The following is a 20,704-nucleotide window of genomic DNA, read 5'->3' on the forward strand; positions in this document are numbered from 1 at the left end:
TTGAACTGTAAATGTTACGCTATCTCTGTTATTTACCTAATTCCTTCCTTACACGCCGAAAAATAAAAAAAACAGGAGTTAATATTTAACTACATAAAGAATTAAATGCAAAAACTTATTTAGTACTTAAATTAACTAAATTAGAAGGATAGTACTATTAACTGCTTTTAAATTTTCATTAATAGAAGGTTTCTGCAAAAAATATTCTACGAAATATCCATATTTTATACTTACTAATGTAAATTTTAAAATATTTTCCCGAAATGTTAAGGAGTAAAATATTTTACAGTATGGCAAGTATGAATCTTGATAGTCGCTGGTTGATTGACCGTGTGTTTTGTAATGACATAGTCTGTGGAAAGTGGAAATGGCGTAGCGAAGTGTAAATTTGTTTTACATTTTGTATATAGTTGTTTTATTAGACGCAAATCCATACGATTTAAGCACCTTATGTAGTATTTTAAGTATTTATATTATTTTTCGTGTTTCGTTTACGTGTTGTTATTTAGGGCTCAAATAGCCTACTTTTGGTTGAGGCTTTGTTCACATCTATGAATAATAATAAATTTTGTGGTAAGATATTACTTCGACGAGTACAATGAGCTTAATCAAGGGTACGGAGAGAAATCTCATGGAAACGAGAAGTCATTCTGTTCAAGGTCTAGCTAGTAATGTGTCTAGCCCTGCAATGAAAATACCATTACCTCCTCGTTTGTGGATTACAGGTCAGTATTATTATGCAACGAACATATGTATCATATGTGGTGCATCGATTTAAAACTATTATATCGGCCACCAATCCACTCTCAGTGTTTGTATTGTATATACTTGTATGTGATAAAAGTATATCATGTTGTTATTAGATATTGAAGATGAATCGTCTGACGAAATGAACGGTAGCTTAAGAGATGACGGAGTATTTCCAGCAGAGAGGGCGAGAGTTCGATCACGTTTTCGACATCATAAACAGCGAACAGCTGTTTCTGTGCCAGTTGGAATTTTCTGGGACATAGAAAACTGTCAGGTAAACATTATAATAAAACTGTAAAATATTTTATTAATTTATTTTAATATTAAATGATTTTATTAAAATATTATCATAGGTGCCTCGGGGCTGTTCTGCAATTGATGTGGTTGCCGCAATTCGAGCTAAATTTCTTACAGGGCGACGTGAAGCGGACTTTGTTGTGGTGTGTGATGTGAGAAAGGAATCTCCAAATCGACTACAAGAACTTAATGATGCTCAAGTAAATATATTTTTGAAATTATTTTAATTCATGTTTGTATGTTTTTTTTATTTTTATTGAATTATAATAGGTGAAAGATAAGCAAGTAGGCCACCTTATGGTTGTATGTAACATTACCTATATATAGATAATTTACCCAGTGCTTCCATTTATAGAATCTTTTGAACACAATAACATTGGCTCTCTAAACTTACATTCAATATGTATACCTTATCACAGCATTGCCATGTAAGGACAACACACAAATAGAAAATGATATGTTTACATAGTGGACAGTGTTATAAATGTATATGGTTTTAACCATAATGTCAACTATTTATTTTATCTTAGTTTATTTATGAAACAGTAAATGTACACATTTTTCATGTATATAATTCTCTGTATATTCTGTTGGTACATAAATAAATAAATAAATAAATGTTTCCTTTAGGTATGTTTGTATGAGTTGACTAAATAAATAGTTGATATTCTTAAAACTATAATTTTCTCTTATAAATCAGAAGCCTTATAATTTGAACCACTGTCTATTTTTTTTCTATTATTCTATTTTTAAATGTTCCATATTTAAGACATATAAGAGGCTATTTTTTCTTCATAAAATAATGTATAGCTTTTTATTATTGTATTGTAATTAATTGAAAGGATTCTAGTGTAAATAATTCTTTCCTTTTCATTCATTAGGTTAGTTTAATTCATGTTTGTGGGACACAAAAGAATGCTGCCGATGAAAAGTTGAGGCAATGTATGAGGAGATTCGGGGAGTTACATTCAGCTCCCGCTGCTTTGTTATTGATCTCGGGTGATATAAATTTTGCAGCAGATTTGTGTGATTTTAGGCATAGGTTCGTATTTGATGTGAGATTATATTGTTTGTTTTGTATTGTTTATTAAAAATTTCTGTGAATTAATATTGTTTGTTGTTGATCAGGAAAAATATGGAAGTGATATTGGTACACAAACAGAACACCTCATCCGCCTTAATCGCTTGTGCCTCTTCTCATTATTGTTACAATGATCTGACCGCACACCTGCCAAGGAATCCTAAGGTACTAACTTTTTTTTAATTACAATATTCAAGTTTGTTCTCAAGTTCCATACATTTGTAGTAATTTAAAAATAGGGGATACAGTCTGTTTTCCTTTGCCTATATTGTTATTAATAATGGATCCCATCTTACCTAATTATAAGATCATAACAAATAAAGCTAAATGATAAAATAACAACATAATAATTAACCTATATTTTAAGAGATACATTACTTCGATAGCTATTTACTTTTTTTTAATATTAGCAAAGACTTAAGCATTGTTAATTACTCAATTGCAATTATATTAGTATGTTCTCAATGGTGTTGCTTTTTTTCGTCCTTAATGATGTTAGGATGTGTTTTCATAATCAATATTGTATTGCTTATGCAATTGATATTCCTGTCTTTAGCGAATATGCTTTGTTTGAATTTTATAGTAAGAGTTTACAATTGCTGCTAGTAAGACCCATTATTTTTAACCTTATTTTCATGGTGGTTGGGCTGTGTCTTCAATCAATCAATCAATAGGCGGTGGTGACCACTTACCATTAGGTGGCCCATATGCACGTCCGCTAAATTATACCATAAAAAAAATAGACTAACTTAAAGTAATATAATAAGTTTAACAAATTATGTATGAAATAAGAAACTATATTTGATGGTTATTTGAATGACCTTGAAACTTTAGTAGTAAAATTTTGTGACTGGATTTTTTTTTTTTTTTTTCATTATAATAGGTGAGTCAAACGGAAGAAGAGGAGCCGACATGTGAAATGGAAGTGGCGAATTTACCGATGGACCAACCGCCGGAGCGTGTGTCGAGGCGCCTCCGAAGACTGGCCGACAATTGTGGGGGCAAAGTCCTGCGTGTCACCGCTTCTACGGCGATGCTCAAATTTCCTACACCCGATCATGCTTCGAGGTGAGTCGATATTATATTATCACTGCATAGTCGTTCACCTCTGTGTGTGCTTAGATCTTTAAAATTACGCAACGGATTTTGATGCGGTTTTTAGGAGATAGAGTGATTCGAGAGTAAGGATTTTGTATATGATACATGGAGAATATAGTAACGAAACACTGATAATTTTAGAAGTCTCTTATGTGATGTCGTAAATAAACAAATTTCGGTACGGATCGCTAGCTATTAATAATAAAAATGTTAATTGTGTTAAAGTAATGAAAGGCCTTTCACAAAGAAATGAATTATACACTATTAATTCATTTCAATAATTATAGCAAAAAGTAAATGGAAATCCTATTTTCTGATTAAATATTTCAGAGAAAACAACTGCAGGAACTTTTTATCGGAATAAATACTTCTTAGGTCCATAAATTTATTCTGCATAGGAAATTTCCCGTATATATTAAAATACACGGAAAAAGTATTCAGAAATGGTAACACAGATTCCAATAATACAAAAAATGTAGTCGAAATAAACGGAAAAAAATATTACAACTATTTAATAACGTTATTCAATTTTTTAATTTTTATAAAAATAATCGAGAATGTAACCTGCCAATTAATGTATAAATTACTTTAAAAAAAACTTAACTCGAAAAATTTTATCCCGTTTTTTCCTTCCGTTTTTTGAATTTAGGACAGATATAAATTTCAATAGCAATCTTAAGAAATTTGTGAGGATTCTGCATTTCTAAACGAATACATATAAAACTACATTGTCTACGTAAAATAATTGAAATGTGTATACGTATGTATATTTCAAAAAGGCACATGTGTTAAGGCAAATTGTATTGACATCAGCCCTTTTAGCACCAAGCTACAGATATATTTATTCGAATACTGTAAAGTTAAGTAGTGAAAGTGAGCAAGATTCATAAAGGAGGACAACGCGAATTTGAATCTTTCGTCATACGCTTGAAGTCGATTTAACGGGACATTTTTTATTTTGCAGAAAATTAGATTTAAAACTGTTATTAAAAAAAATATTGATCATGTAAAAGATAATTTATAATATAGATAAAGGAAGTGTCGCGATAATTAAAAAATGGATGCTATTTATATAAATGAGAAAATTTTTCGTTCTGTGTTGTTCTTTCACGACAGAATCAGTGAACCGATTTTGATTAAATTTGTTACGAAACAGGAATCCACTCCTGTTTTATCTAAATATCTGACGTCGACGATAAAATGGAACAACTAGTATTATATATAAAACAAAATCAATTACATTATCCAAGTACTTAATAATGTAAATGTAATGAAACAAATGAAAGTTTGTTTGTTGTTCTTACATTATTAGTAGTCGCGATTTGCTTATTGGTTCTTTGTTTTTTAGGGAGACGTGACACTTAACACTTTGAGAAACTATGTCAAACATTATCTAAGGCCTAAAAATATCTTTGAACAATTTTTTCTGATTTTATAGCAGTATATTTTTTTACTTGGTGGTAGGGCTTTGTGCAAGGCCGTCTGGGTAGGTACCACCCACTCATCAGTTATTCTACCGCCAAATAACAATACTCGGTATTGTTGTGTTCCGGTCTGAAGGGTAATGATGTTATGACCCTTGAGCCAGTGTAACTACAGGCACAAGGGACATAACATCTTAGTTTCCAAGGTTGGTGGCGCATTGACGATTTAAGGAATACTTAATATTTCTTACAGCGTCAATGTCTATGGGCGATGGTGACCACTTACCATCAGGTGGCCCATATGCTCGTCCGCCAACATATACCATACAAAAAAAAAATTAAACATATTTACGGTAAATAATTTCTATTTATCGAATAATCTAGATTTTTTTTTATCTCAGTCGATTTGATTTTACAACTGATTGCGACTCACTTTTAATTGATATCTAAAATTAAAATAACGATTTTAAAGTGTATGTAAGAGATAAAATTAATATAATATATTCAACTCGTTCTGAAAGTAAGTATAACGTAAACGTGCTATTTTAAGACTTATATTTTAAGACTGGTAGTGCTTTGTGTGGGTACTACCCACTCATAATATATTCTACCTCCAAACAGTAACACTTTGCATTGTTGGGTTTTTGTTTGAAGGGTGAGGGAGCCAGTCAAGTATATAGTTAAAAGGAACATAACATCTTAGTTCCTAATGTTGATGTCACATTCGCTCGTTCGCCAACCTATAAAGTTCGTACGTCACCAATGTCTATGGGCAGTGTTGACCACTTCTCACTTTAGAAAAGAGATGCTCCTTATATATATAATACATAAAAAGACTAGCTTTCTCCCTCTTGTATACGTATATATTCGTATATAGTGATAAATAATCTAGTTTAGGTAATAAGTTGTCTCTTGGACTTGGAATAAGTTTCATCAAAATCCGTCTAAGCTATTTGATTGAGTAATTAACACCCAAACATAGTACCCAACGTTGGTGGCGCATTGGCAATGTAAGGAATGGTTAGTGTTTCTTACAGCGCCAATGTATTGTTGGCAATCACACACATAAAATGCAGCAATTGCCCGACCTACCCTAACTACAACTCTCATATTTTGTATTATTCTTTTAATCTTATTTCCTATAATCTCACTTGATATGTTTTTCATTCGATTTTTTCCTGTCAAGGTTTCCGTAGAGGTTATTTATGTGTGTTCAAGATCAAGGTTTCTAGTGAGGAATATTCGCTCCATAAACATAATATATGTAGCAAATACGTGTCATATTGCTTAATAGTATATTATCGTAACGTACTAAAACGTGTACATTTATTACACGTATATATTTATTATATATTCGTCTATTATTACAGTATCTTGTAATAAATAATAGAGAATATAATAATGGAGTCGATTTGAAAGATTACTCTTGTAAGTTGTATTAGAATCGATTAGAAATGTTTTCAAAACAGATTAACAAAATACGTATAATAATATTTTAATATATAAAATTATTTTTGACATGTACTTAAAATATAAATTTTGTTTTTTTTTTTTATAGAAAAAATAATAATTATACGAATTATACAAACATATTTAATCATAACTTTGAAAAAATCTATTATAACTAACAAAAATGCAAATATGAATCAAGTACAAATAACGAAACCATAATTTTTAATTACGTGTCACATTCTTACATACAGAACGGGGTCAGTGAACTTTAGTTGAATCAGCTGACTTTGAATCGATGATTTGAGGGTAGTTGAAACTTCTGAGTTATCTGATAATGCAGCGTTCACATAGTCGTTGAAATTTAAATACATATATGTAGTAGAAAACAATTTGCAAATGTTACTTTTTATTTTTATACTTTCCTTGTAAGAGTTGAGAAATATCCTAATAAACTTGACGTAAGTTCAAAAATAGAACAATATAATGGTCCGCTAAAAATATAAAATCGTTAATGGGATGCCCTTCCCGTTTATTTCGAAACTCGACCTTTTGCGGTCGAAATGCTTACCTAAATTGAAATTTGAATTTCGAACGAAGTTTAAAATTACAATACATCCTTTGAATTTTAATATACAATCTACCTGAAGTTTCTTTGTAGGAATAAAAAACATGACTGAACAAGAAGTAAGTTTTGATTGTTAAAAATATCAATATTTAGGCATAACTACCCGCCATTATAAAAATTACTTTTATACAATAAAAAATCCGTTTATACGTGATTTGAAACAATATTGTATGGAGATGCCGCATGATATTTGAACAGAGAAATAGTTAAAGCTATTATAAGATTTTGTGCTAATTTACGGATAGATCGATCGGAATATACTTATTCTATTTTATAATTTGCTTAAGAAATAATCATAAGATAAGAACGTAGTTCTATCCTCGAAAAAGGTACCTAGTCTATCACAAATGTATTGCACGTAGTGTGTGTTATTCGCGTGAGACCAGAATTCAATTTTAGATTCAAACATTTTATTTATGAAGCGTTAAATTATCATCAGCGTGCATTAGTGTGAGTGACGCTCGTGTTTACAAGATGTTTTCCTGTGTGTGTGATGAGTAAGAGGAAAGAAAGTACAAAATCAAATGCGATTTTATTTGCATTTTTTATTAAAAGATTTACTAAATTTAATGTTTATGAACTCGGCGTAAGAGTAAATAGTAATATTATATTCGTGACTATAGTATAATCAGTTTGGAAAAATATAAGGCATTATTCCGATTTCGAAAGTATAGACGTTGCATTATATTCCGTTATTAACGTATTTTATATTTACCCACATAAATGTATGTATTAAATACATGAATGAAATTGAAATTATATCGGCCATTGCAACGCCAGGCACAAGCAAGAACACATTTATATAGTTTATTTTTTAATTTATATAATATTTAAACGTAGAATTTTAAGTATTTATTGTGTAGCTTTGAAAGCATTTAATGAAGTCGCCATAAAACAAGCATAAGATGCTACTCACGGGGTAAGCAGTTTAATTTATATTTTCAAAATTTGTAACGGTATCTAAAACATGGTACTAAACTTTGTTACAAAAAATACAGTCATTCTTCTCTCTGTATGTATCGCAGTAAATCTTTCTATTTTCATAAATATGTTCTAAATGCATGTCCTTAACGAAATGACCAAATACGTTGTGCTAATTAAAGTCTTATTCAGCTTGAATTAAGGTGTTGACTATACTATTGTAAAAACATCACGTAGGTTCGCATTAGAGTCTGTTCTGTGTTCTTTTAATTATATTTACGTATTGCAAATATCATAGTGTAATCTTTTGACACGTATAAAGGGTAGCAAACGTTATAAATTAAATTAAATCAAAAAAGGCTTAAATACTCCTTCGAACGAAAAACAGCTGGAAAAGTAACGATTGTCAATTTCGTAATTCTTCTTTCTTCTTAAAAATAACTTCAGAAAATTTGAAAGTGTCCTTAGATTGCTATCAGCTGTAAAGAAAGAAGTTGGTCTTACTTAACATCACTCGATTAAAAAATGTATGTCACAAAATCGAATTGTACCTGTCTCTCAAAGGTAGCACTAAATATTTAGCAGGTTCGTTGGTTCGCGAACGTTTCTTTAAGAACGACTATTAGCGCCGACTATAAACGCTATAGTTTATTTAACTTCATTGTAAATTTGAGAGCACGACGAATATTTGATAAATAGCCTTAACTGTTAGCTAATTTGCACTTAATATTCGTAAATGAGATAATATTACATGGTAAGTTGGTGCCGACGCGACGTGAGCCAGTAGTTTAATCATTATACATAACAGTACAATTCATACCTACGTACCTACGTAATCTGTGTTTATATTTAATTTCGTGCTCGGCGACGAGAGCACATTGTGAGGATACCTGCCTGTTTCGGATGAAAATCTGCTAGATTTAAACTTCAATTTACAATATGTCCTTCCTTGAAATTCAATCTAGCTTCACATATAATTTCATCAATTTCGGTTCATTGATTCTGCCATTGGAGAGCACCAGACACACAAACGGGGTTAATTTCGAATTAATAACATTAATATAGATTTAATTATGTTAATCAAATGTTTATTTCTATGCGTATATTTATAGAGATTTCTATTAATAGATTAGTATTTATCGTAAAACGCATATCTTAATAGATAAACAATGATGTTTATATCATAAGACGCGATAATAGAAACGTTTTTGTATTTTAATACTTGGCGTTAATGTAGTTATGTTTACTGATTCATGCTAACCTCTAGAAAACATGTTAATCGCGTCAGACACGATGAATATATTATAGACGTTGCACTTTCATGATACGAAATAAAAAATATGTAACAGAAAATATTTCATAGTCACCTACTGTGATTCGTTTAGAGTTTTATTATTAGTAAAGAATTACATTTATGATGTCTTTGAACCAGAAATATGAATAATAAATCTGGTATACAACTTAGGTTTGATAAGAGGTTGCGAAGGTAGCGCATTCGAATCCGACAAACGCAAGTCTGCATGTCTGCTTAAATTGTTTTCCAAAGAGAACATCGTAAATAATAGTTTGTTGGATTAAACTTGAAAGCGTGTCACATGTGTATCGACCAACCCGCATTAGAAAACAGTGGTGAATTAGCACCAAACCGTCTGTTGAAGAGGTGAGACCCATGGCCAGCGGTTAGATGTTTTGATGACGTTCCTTTGTAAATTACTACATGTACAACACGGTCGATTATAATGAATAACTACTGTGAGTTACATTTTAATGTACAAAGTTATATCAACTATGAATAATAATTATCATTTTATTTATGTTATTCTGACCGATGCACGTTCTGTAAAGAAATATGTATATTATTCAGGATAACTTAAATTACACAAAAAAAGAAATATTCCGGTGCCAGATATTCGCTTGTATATGTCGGTCTGTGTACGTGTGAATAGTGACGTATCTGACGTAATAGAACGTTCCATATTAATAAAAGATTCCAAATTTAAAGATTTTGTTAAATCGAAAAAAAAGGTTGTAACTTTATCGTGTGAGGTTTTATTGCTCTCACGTAGCTGACAGCTGGCAGCTGACACGCATGACGCCCTTTCCCCTTCCCTTCGGACCAAAAAAACTATACTAAACGTTCTCCAAAACCTGCATTTTACACGTACCTAGTCCCTCTTTAAATACATATTATATACCTATGTTATATTGTACATCAGTATCTGGTATGATGTTGGTGTGACATGTAGTACGTCATTTTAATAAAAAGTTTTCATTTATATACTATTAAAAAAGTTCCTACTAGTTTCCTCTTGGTCTATCGATGGATGGGTTCTTGAACTAAACTTGACTTCAAATACATTTAATTAAAGCGCTTTTTTTAATGTATCGAAATTAATTATTGAAACGTTAAAATTTTAAATTTGAAAGATATAAATGTATAATATTATGCAGTAACTAATTGGAATATCTGCAGTTGTTCGAGTAAATTGATAAAACGTCCAATTATCGAAATTGTTATTTATTTTTATATCTCAACAAGTACTTTGTTGATTAATCGATCGACCGCTAGTATTTTTTTATTTGTTTATCTTGAACGAATTGATAGTTACAGCTCGCTGAACTAACGCTGAAGGCTCTTTAGTGGTCACTGAACCGTGTACTCAGTAGGTATAAGTCTAATCCGTTCCTCTAAGAATTTCCTACTTAAAACGTGTTTTATTATTTATCTACTTAATAAATACAGGCATATTAATAAATAACATATATTGATTGGTTTAGGATTCCTACCCACCTGCCTTTTGAAAGGTTGGGCCAATAGGGCTATTCTCATTATAAGGAATATATAATAAAGACACACAGTAGAGTTTTTATGTACACTTCCTCGCCTCAGTAAGGCACTTACGGAAATATTAAATGTTTTCCTTCCCGTATTCGTATGCGTTCGTTTGCCCCATAATATATCCTGCGTAGTTAGTTTCTAGTAAACTTTGTTAGTGTATGTTTCATTTCGGTTACATTATTTCGATTTTTATTTCATAGTAATGAAGTATATCACTATAGAAACATTATTGGCGATTCTTCGAATTCTAGTTCTCTAAAGATTTTTCTTTTTTAGTAATACAATAAAAAATTGCTACTATTTTTGCAAAACATTATCTTGTATTTTACTATTAGTATTATAAGGATATAAAGAAAAACAAAACCTACACATGTGTCGTGTTTAGCATTTTATTTAAAATTCAGAATTTACTTATAATCGTTGTACAGAAATAACAATTACATCGACATCTCTGTCACCGGTACAGTGGCATTCGAACGATGAAGACATTGCTTAGTGTAACTATGCAATAGGTATTATAAACTTTTAACAGAAAAACTGTTAATAAAACGCTAGTAGGTCGCCCGCGAAACTTTATTCAAAAAGTTTTTAGATTTCAAGTAGTTTTCCTCTTTCTAAAACTAAATCTTTGTTAAATAGTATCAATTTAGTAAATTGCACTAAAAAATCGTCTTTAATTTTCTCCTCGTCGACGGCTGTAGCTCTTCATAATGGGACTATAACCGTTTTTTTATCTGCAACTATCGTTCCAAAATCGATTTACGCTATTACTATATAAAACTATATATTTTTTCCCATCTATAAAAATCGATTTCTAATTTATGCAAGTAAGCTTTTACAAGCAAGCAAGAAAGCCAGTTGTTACTTTAAGTTCACTAGTCTAGATTTAGATTTCGTATTTATATATGTAATAGAATTGTAATACATAATGTATGTATCATACTTATTTGTTAAATTAAGTCAAAATAGCTTATTAATAGTCATTCAACTGCTTTCAGCAATATGAAGATGTTATATTAAACAACATTTAATGAGATTTTAGAACGAAAAAAGTCACTTAATATGATTCAAATATGTTTTTTATGTTAATATGTATGTTAAATAATGTAATGTAAGATTCAAATATGTTTTTTATGTTAATATGTATGTTAAATAATGTAATGTTTAATTGTATTCTAGAGCTTTAAAACGTATGGATGGCGAGGATGTATTCGGACGAAAGATAAGCACCCGATATGCGCGCAGTGCATTCCAGCCGACTTATTCGAGCGACGAGGGTTACAGCACCGCGCCCGTGCAGCCGAGGGCGCAACCGCAATTTGTGCAGCCAGTAGCACAGGTCGGTTACGACGTTATGCAGCTGTTCGAGAAATCGCAAATATTTTATAATTATCATTCAGTGGTTTCATTAGTTATTTTTTCGGAATGAATATATTGATTTTTTTTTTATAAAAGGGACGCGTTGATGTCCCAAACCCAAGTTAATTGTGTTATTATTATTGTTAACAATTCTAGTTTCAGTTTAATTAGAGTTAATTTCTCGAAAATAATGTATTGCTTTTATTTTGTTATAAAATAATATTATTATCAAAAATTCTAATTCGTATTTATTAACGTTAATTTAACTGGAAAATATTAAAAATAGTTATTTTTTTGTTTCTGTGATAATAAATTAAAAGTCTAAAAGTATCGACTATGATTTTTTTGATATTTCACCTACACGGTTTTTGTCGAAAGAAAATTTCAACTAAAAGTATACTAGCGCCAACTGTTAAGCGTATGCTTAGTTATAACTTACAATACTAATAAAATATATTAATTATTAACTTATATCTGACAAATTAATATTGGATTCAACATCATCTATGTTTGCCTTAAATGAAAAAAAATTATAACTAAAAATGTATTATGTATATTAGCATTTATCAACCGCTCCCCCGGAGAGGTCTCGCTGCGTGTCGAGCGAGTGGGCGCTGGCGCTGCAGCAGCTGCCCGCCGCCACGCCGCCGCCGCTGGACTTCTGCCCGCCGCCCGCGCCGCGCCCGCGCAAGATCCGCGGCACGCATGGTAGCTACCACACACACACACACGCACGCACGCACGCACGCAAACACGCACGCGCACACACGCACACGCACACATACGATGTTATGCGAAACGATCATTAGTTTATTGGTAGACGGGATAATGATAAAGTTTCACACTATTTATTGTCATATTTTAAAAATACATTAAATTAACGCAATTCAATTGAATTCCTAACTCAATGGTCTTTGATAATTCACTGAACTGTTTTTGGATCAGATATAGGTACTTCCCACGAACGGCCATACTTTGTATCGATTCGTTTCGGTAAATTGTAAAATCAAGGAGCATAATAGTTCGCATTTGACGGTATTAAGAATCTTCTAATATTTTTTAAATTTCGGATTTATATCAAATAGGTAGTAGTGAGCACATAATAGATAACACATTATTTTAAATAAAGTAAACTAAATAATGTATTTAACACGATGTCTTCATAACAAAACCAGGTACTGTGAACCTGGACCGGTCGGGTTGCTCGTCCAGCAACAGCGGCGACGACAGCCGTCGGGCCGCGTCCCCGTGGAACTCGTCGGCGAGCTTCAGCGAGCACAGCGAGGCCGAGCTCGAGTCAACCGCCGAGCTAACCGTCTCCAACCTGCCGCCCTACGAACCGATCGTCTTACAGGTACAGTACGACACAAATTAGATGTAGCATCGGAAAATGCAATGGAATGAAAATAAAACCGATTACTGCCGATTTACACGACCAATAGAAAGAGCTCCCTATCGCGCCATTCGACGCTATTCGTCGCTATAGATTCACGCGTCAGAGAAAGCAAGTGCATGTAAATCGACGCGTCAAATTGACGAATATATTAGGTCATATGATATTACAAGTTATTACGTTTGTACAAAGATCATATTCATATGAGAAATAAAATTTTGATAATTGGGGATAGCCTACTCAATTCGGATGTGATCGGTTTTACGAATTTTGCCGACGTGCTATTTAAATCATGGATTTTATTTTGCAAAAAGTAATATATAATTATTTTTTCCCTAGCAAAAACATTTTTCTATCGTCTCATATTTATTGTAACCAATGATGTTCTGACGACCTCCATGGTCGAGTGGTGTGTACACCGGTTTTCAGGGGTACGCCACTCTGAGGCTCCGAGTTCGATTCCCGGCCGAGTCGATGTAGATTACCATTAGTTTTCTATGTTGTCTTGGGTCTGGGTGTTTGTGGTACCGTCGTTACTTCTGATTTCCATAACACAAGTGCTTCAGCTACTTACATTGGGATCAGAGTAATGTATGTGATGTTGTCTCATATTTAATGATATTCCAATAAACAGATATGTTTTATCCATACTAAACAACAGAAAAATGTGTGACGCGCCGGGGACCGTTTATTTTAGTTTATTTTTACATTTCGGTAAAAGTAAAAAGGATAGCTTGATAAAAACAATAAGTAAAAGGGATAACTAGATGTTTTGATTACGCAAAACGTATAACTACGTAATTATGATGTATTATAACGTATTACTACGTAAAACAACTAAAGGTAAACGTCCCAATTAGGACGTTTTCTAGTCTTCACTTTTTGCATTAATAACATATCTGTTTACTACAACATCATTGATTGTAACATAATGTAAAACAAAAATGTTTTCATTCTGCGTTCGCAGGAGATATTAGGACGTTTTCTAGTCTTCACTTTTTGCGAGTTAGTAACATATCTGTTTACTAGAACATCATTGATTGTAATTGTAAAACAAATATGTTTTCATTCTGCGCTCTCAGGAAATGCTGACGAAGTTATTCAACCAGTACGTGCCCGTGGTCCGCGTGTCGATCTGGGCGGCGGGCGAGGGTCCGCTGGCGACGGTCGTGCTGCGCTCGGAGTGGGACGCTCGTCTGGCCATCGCGCGCGTGCACAAGCGCCGTCTCGACAGCCAGTGGGCGGGGCGGCGGCTCGAGCTGTCGCTGGGCCGGCCCTCGCCCGCGCCCAACCTAGACGTACTGCGCATGCGCCTGCGCGCCATCCTGCTCGACCAAAAGAACCACACGCTGCCGCTACTGCGCCTGCGCGACGCCTACGCAAGCCGACACTGCTGCGCGCTCACGACCTCGGACATCGCAAAGGTCAAGGACACGGTCCTCATCCACGAGGGCTTCGGCCGCATGGTCCAGCTCGTCGACCACACGCCCGTCGCCAACTCGGAGACCGAGGAGGCCCCCTGGAAGTGCCACATACACGCCCTCATGAATACAGGCCACGAGGATGGGAGCCGGATCCTGCAGCCTGTCTTTATGGAGATAGCGGTTTTGGCGAAGAACACCCAAATTATACTGGAGAATCATGGAGGGATATTGCCGTTGCTTAGGTAAATATATCTAGAATGTGTTCACATATATCTAGAACGTTTCAGTGTTATTAAATATATTCTAAAATGTATTGCGCTTTACAGTTTCGTGGAATGTTATGAGGCCGTATTCCCGCCACTAGTGGCAGACGCTCGACGTGGTGTCGCTTTAGAGTTGCTCCTTCGCAGCATCCCTAATCTGGAAGTCAAGGATAGTCCATCACGCCATCTCACATGGCGAATCGCCCGGGCTGATTCGCCGCCTTCGCTTAGTTATCTGAGTGAGTAAATAAAACTAGTCTGAATTTGAACTTTAAGTAAATCCATGTGATTCCATGAGTTTCTTCCATAATTAAATTATCTTGCATTCTGATACTACTTCTGGTAGTCTTACATACAACAACAACAGCCTGTAAATTCCCACTGCTCGGCTAAAGGCCTCCTCTCCCTTTGAGGAGAAGGTTTGGAACATATTCCACCACGCTGTTCCAATGCGGGTTGGTGGAATACACATGTGGCAGAATTTCTATGAAATTTGTCACATGCAGGTTTTCTCACGATGTTTTCCTTCACCGCTGAGCACGAGATGAATTATAAAGACAAATTAAGCACATGAAACAGCGGTGCTTGCCTGGGTTTGAACCTGCAATCATCGGTTAAGATGCACGCGTTCTAACCACTGGGCCATCTCGACTCTAGTCTTACATACATTTAATTGTTAAATTCTTCGTACAGGTGAGACATCTCGCTCCAGCGGTGAACGTGACCGGCCTCGCACCGCACCGGCCCTTGAACCCATGCTGGCTCTATTCGAGAGGGAACTCATAGATCTACTCCGCACTGCTCCCCGCTGCTCCATTCCGTTTAGCAAGTACGTATAAACATATACACGCTTGCATATATGCTTGTGTACATTCGAATGTTCATGTAATCGGTAAATACTTCACGTATTGTCGTCTGCATTAGGGCTTTTCATGTTAATAGGTAAGATTGAATGATATTGTACGTTATTTTAATTTTTTCGCTTTTGCAGACTCATACCCGCATTTCACCATCATTTTGGTCGTCAGTGCCGTGTCGCTGACTATGGATTCACAAAACTCCCAGATTTACTATCGGCCCTTGGCAACACTATCGTGGTTAGCTCTAATATATTTATAAGAACTTATTGGTCTAATCTCGAGTAGAGTCATTATAAAATTGTGATTTAACACTTGCAGGTTCTGGGATCCGGATCATACCGTGTGATAACGATTTCCGCGGCAGCGCAAGGGAGACGCTGGACATCGGATCTTCTGAAAGTACTAAAGGCTCAACCGGGTCGAACGATCATGCTTCACGATATCCCCGAATTGTACCAAGCTACCATCGGTCGGCCCTTCTCGACCGTCGACTACGGAGTCTGCACTATCGAGGAGCTCATGGAGAGAGTGGCCCCACAGAGCGTCGTAATCGGCCCCGACGGGACCGTATCGCTGCCTCGCCGAACCCCAACCCCCGAGGAGAGAGCGCGCACCGTCCAATTCGCGGTACAAGCGGTCGAACTGCTTTGCTACACGCCCAATCTGAGAATGGAATTCTCCCGTTTCGTGCCTGCGTACCACGCTCACTTCGGCCGGCAGCTGCGCGTCGCTCACTACGGTTGCGTTAAACTCGTCGAGCTATTCGAGTTGATACCGGAAGCGGTGACCGTATACTGCGAGCCCTCGGGCGAGCGCAGCGTGCGCTTGGCCACGAGAGCGGCCCGAGCCGTGCTGACTCAGCGGCTGCGGGCTTTGGTCCCCGTGGCGCTGACAGCGCTGCCGGCGCGCTACGCGGCGCAGTTCGGGGCGCCTCCTCAGCCGGACATGCTAGACAAGACTTCGATTGAAGCGCTCGTGTACGCCGCGGGCGGGTTCGTGGAGGGGGGGATCGTGCAGTTAGCGGAGGACACGGCGCGCTGGGCGAGCTCGGCGCTGGCCGCGTGCGCGGTGCTGTCCGCAGACCGCAGCGTCGCTCGCGGCTCGACGGAGGAGTACTTCGTCACCGCTTTCCGCGGCCTCTGCGGCGCCGACCCGGACCTCAACAGCCTCACTGCATCCGGTGTCTTAGAAATATGCGACCGTCAAGTATGCCTGACGGCGACTTGGCGCACCGTGTGGCGTATCGCACAAATCCTATCCGATCGCTCGGGGCCGCTTCCTGTCATGGAAATCGTCATCGAGTATTCGAAACGTTATGGCCTCTCGTTCCTTAATGCAGAGTTAGGTAAGTCAAATTAATTGATATACTATATTTACTAAGTTTTTAATAACGTAGACAAAGTAAAATTAATATAAACTTGCGACCACTACCATCACTGGTAAGGTACATTTTATTAATACACGTGAAAATATATCTTTGAAGTACTCTAAATGTTGACTGGAAAATCGATTGTTTAGTAATTCAAATACAATGCCCTCAGATTTAGAAGCCGCAGTAAGCTTCCTTCGCCAGCACCGCGCTGTGTTTATCGAAACTGATGGCGAAGGGTTATGGAAACTTGCTGCGGGAGTCACACTACCGCAACGCCGTGACTTGGCTCCTGTCCGATGCGCAGTGGAAGATTATTCCGTGTATGACACGCCGCCAGGACAGAAGGTAAGAAACCACCTTTTATACGAGAATTACAATAATAATAAAGTAAATAAAATTTTTGTAAACAACAAAAATATAGACTATGTATTACTTTTGAAATGAGAATATATTTCTTCGATTATTTTTTAAATCAAATAATTATAAGAAATAATTTGTTCGCTCAATGCAGTTGTTTTATTTTACAGCTAAATGAGTAGCGTCATTTCATTTTGATTATTGTCTTCAGGGTTCACGCGTGTTTGAATCACCTAATACAAATATTTGGTGTTCGCCGCCCGCGAGTGCTCTGCCGGCTCCCACGGCTTTGCTGAGCCAAGATAATAAACGTAAGTTATCACTAATCATTTAAATATTCATAAATAATTTCAGTTTTTTATAGTAAAGTATCGCATAAATAGACATCATCATCATTCATTTATTTTAAAATATGCATCTTACTCATTTGACAAGACTGAGATTGTCTAATGTAACCAACTTCAATTGAATTTATAAGATAATTAAATTTGGATAATTAATTTATGAACCGATTTCTCCATTAGGTCGCACACGTTTGGCCGCTCAATTTGATGCAGCGTAAAATGTTCCCACCTACGAAGCATTCCAAAATAATATTATAGTGTATAATAAAAATGCATGTGTTCTGATCCAAAGCTGTCAACACAGAGCCGCAACGAATTTTATCTCCAGACTAAAATAAGAGTCCTAATAAATGTGATGTCTATAACAATAATGTTTTAGATGGCGTATATTTTTGTGTGTTTATTTAGGTTAAGAAAATCTTCTCGCGTTCGTAAAATGTTATCAAGTGCAAGGAATGTGCAAATTAAGTTAGTTCTAGTTTGTAAAAAAAAAAAAATGGCGCTTAATTATTTCAATAGCTCTGCAGTGATACATTTAAATTTATTTGTATTTATCCGAGGTTGGCTAAAATTTACGAATATATCCTAAATTCTATCCAATCTTTATTTTATCATTTGACATTTAACATGTGTAATATTTAATTTAAGAATCTGTTTCACTAGATTTTAATGTATAGTACGCAACAAGTCAGTATTAGTATGTATTTGTCTGACATACATACAATGTATACAGTGAAATATTATTTAAAAGTCTTGTAATAAATTATCTGCAATATTTAAAAATTAAATTTTTATAAGCGATGAATTAAACAGGATTCTAAACTCTATTTATAGGCCTTTGCAATATATTTGTCTCGTGTTATTTCTGTTGGTCTTGCTCTCTTACATATCATGCAGCCCGCCGGAGCCTAATAATTGTTAATTCGGACATATATAGTAGCGCTTATAACATTTTTCGAATGCTCTTTCAAAGTACAATAATAATCTTTAAAAATGTTAATTTTTTAGAATTTTATCCTTTGATATTTGATCTCCAATGATTGTACAAGTACATAACATAATTATACTTTAATTTGGCTTTATATGACTTAGTTTAAATCCATGTTGTGTAATTAATAAATAGAATCGTCAAAATGTCACTATCGAATTTATAATTTAAGAAGACAACATTTTTATTATTTGTATGTAGAATATTATATATTGCAATAAAATTTATAGACTTTATTTCAAAGAATTCTTACAATTACCCATCAAACTTACAATGTAAGAGTCAATTATAGATGTTCAAATGTTTTATAAAAGTATTGTATAGTGAGTGATATTGCTTTGTAAGAATATGCTTGTGCCTGAAGTGCAATGATGGTTTTTATTTTGGACATTTTACAGTACAATCCGTCGTTCCACATTAATAGCTTAAGTACATATATTTTTATAAGAATTTGGATCATATTTTTAGGATAATTTAAATATTATTTTTAATAACGGTCAATCTAAAAATTTGTTTCAAATGATTGCCGTTGTTTATTTTAAGTAGTGTTATATGACTAGAATCAAAAACTGTAAAAAAAGAATAAGTATATTATTAAGGATTATAAGTTTTTTTTTTATCAACTAAGAGATACAAATAATGTTAGTGTAAGTAAATGTGCAATCATTTATTTAGCTATCAAATTAATTGTGATATTTACGTACCAATAAATATATCACTTAAAAAAATTAAAAGAGGCATACGAAAATAATTTTTATGTATATTATGTACATATCTTATTGATTGGTACAAAAATCAATAAGCACATTTATTTACAAGGTTGTCGTTACTCGAATCTTTGTATAGTAGAATTAATGTGGAACCGCGACATTGATGCTTTACACTACATTAATGATTATAAAATTAATAGTTATTTACATCAGCCTTATGTAAGCAGGCCCTTGCATATGTTTTCGAGTATATTTATTTAATGCAATTATATTTATTGTAACACTGCCAGTCTGCATTTCAAATGAAACACTAAATGAAACCACCTGTCCAATAATTATATTATCTATATTATAATTAAGACAAAACTTATAATGTATTTCTGCTGCAGATTCTATTTAAGTAATTTTATCTTTGTGACTATATATTGAAATTTATTCTTATTTTAAATGGAATTCGATCGTCACAATACCCTTTATGTGAATTGAATTTCATGAGACTGTAGCAGATAAGTTAGATACTTTTAATTAATCCAATGTTGTTTTTACTTTCGTGACCAATAACAAAGTTTTAAATTTATAAGGGTAAGGTAGAATAAGGTTTTCAAGTACAGTAAGTGAAGATGTTAGTATTATTTTCTACGTCTTCGTCGTTCTGTGATCTTTAATTTCTTGTTATAGTTTCCAACTAGTGAATCGGTGTACGTATGGAAATTGTATCTCGTCATAATTGCATGAAATGAATGTAGTGTTGGAAAATAAATGTTATTTTTTGATATATTCTTTCATTGAGTTTAAAAGCCCTTCTATTCAAATTTTGACCAGTCTGTACATGTGATATATTTGTGATGAATCAAAAACAATACCACTGCAGAAAGAACAATTCAATTTTAGAGATTTAATTGTTTGTCTTAAATGAGACTTTTTTGACAGTAAAATTGGTCATGAGCTCTGTAGCTTAATCAGGTAGCTATTTGGTCTCAATCAACAAACATTTATGCTGCAGTATGAATGCAGTTTATTATATTAACATTTGCATTGTATTTGTTGATATTTTTAAACTGATATAAAAAACATACAATTTTAGTGTCTAAACAAGTGAATAACTTAATGTAAATGGTTTGTTTATACTAATTGAATATTTTTGTGA

General features: G+C 34.3%; 1 protein-coding gene across 1 annotated transcript; it reads left to right on the forward strand.

The window, feature by feature from the left end:
- Window positions 1–324: 324 nt before the first annotated feature.
- Window positions 325–20,330, forward strand: LOC124529577 (meiosis regulator and mRNA stability factor 1). The gene is made up of 17 exons (XM_047103350.1): window positions 325–725; window positions 864–1,024; window positions 1,104–1,247; window positions 1,929–2,089; window positions 2,176–2,293; window positions 3,012–3,196; window positions 11,667–11,826; window positions 12,407–12,554; window positions 13,022–13,200; window positions 14,322–14,905; window positions 14,990–15,165; window positions 15,620–15,755; window positions 15,918–16,023; window positions 16,105–17,131; window positions 17,328–17,503; window positions 17,727–17,826; window positions 18,040–20,330. Exons 1-17 carry the CDS (start codon window positions 599–601, stop codon window positions 18,075–18,077), a joined length of 3,726 nt encoding a protein of 1,241 aa, XP_046959306.1. The 5' UTR covers window positions 325–598; the 3' UTR covers window positions 18,078–20,330.
- Window positions 20,331–20,704: the final 374 nt, after the last annotated feature.

This window comes from Vanessa cardui, chromosome 5, assembly GCF_905220365.1.
Source record: "Vanessa cardui chromosome 5, ilVanCard2.1, whole genome shotgun sequence".
Taxonomy (NCBI): domain Eukaryota; kingdom Metazoa; phylum Arthropoda; class Insecta; order Lepidoptera; family Nymphalidae; genus Vanessa; species Vanessa cardui.

Bases quoted from the DNA above. Each gene is read 5' to 3' on its own strand.
- LOC124529577 (XM_047103350.1), top strand. From the start codon at position 599: ATGAGCTTAATCAAGGGTACGGAGAGAAATCTCATGGAAACGAGAAGT. The intron at 17,132-17,327 runs GTAAGTCAAATT...CAATGCCCTCAG, and splicing joins GTTCCTTAATGCAGAGTTAG to ATTTAGAAGCCGCAGTAAGC. The intron at 17,504-17,726 runs GTAAGAAACCAC...TATTGTCTTCAG, and splicing joins ACACGCCGCCAGGACAGAAG to GGTTCACGCGTGTTTGAATC.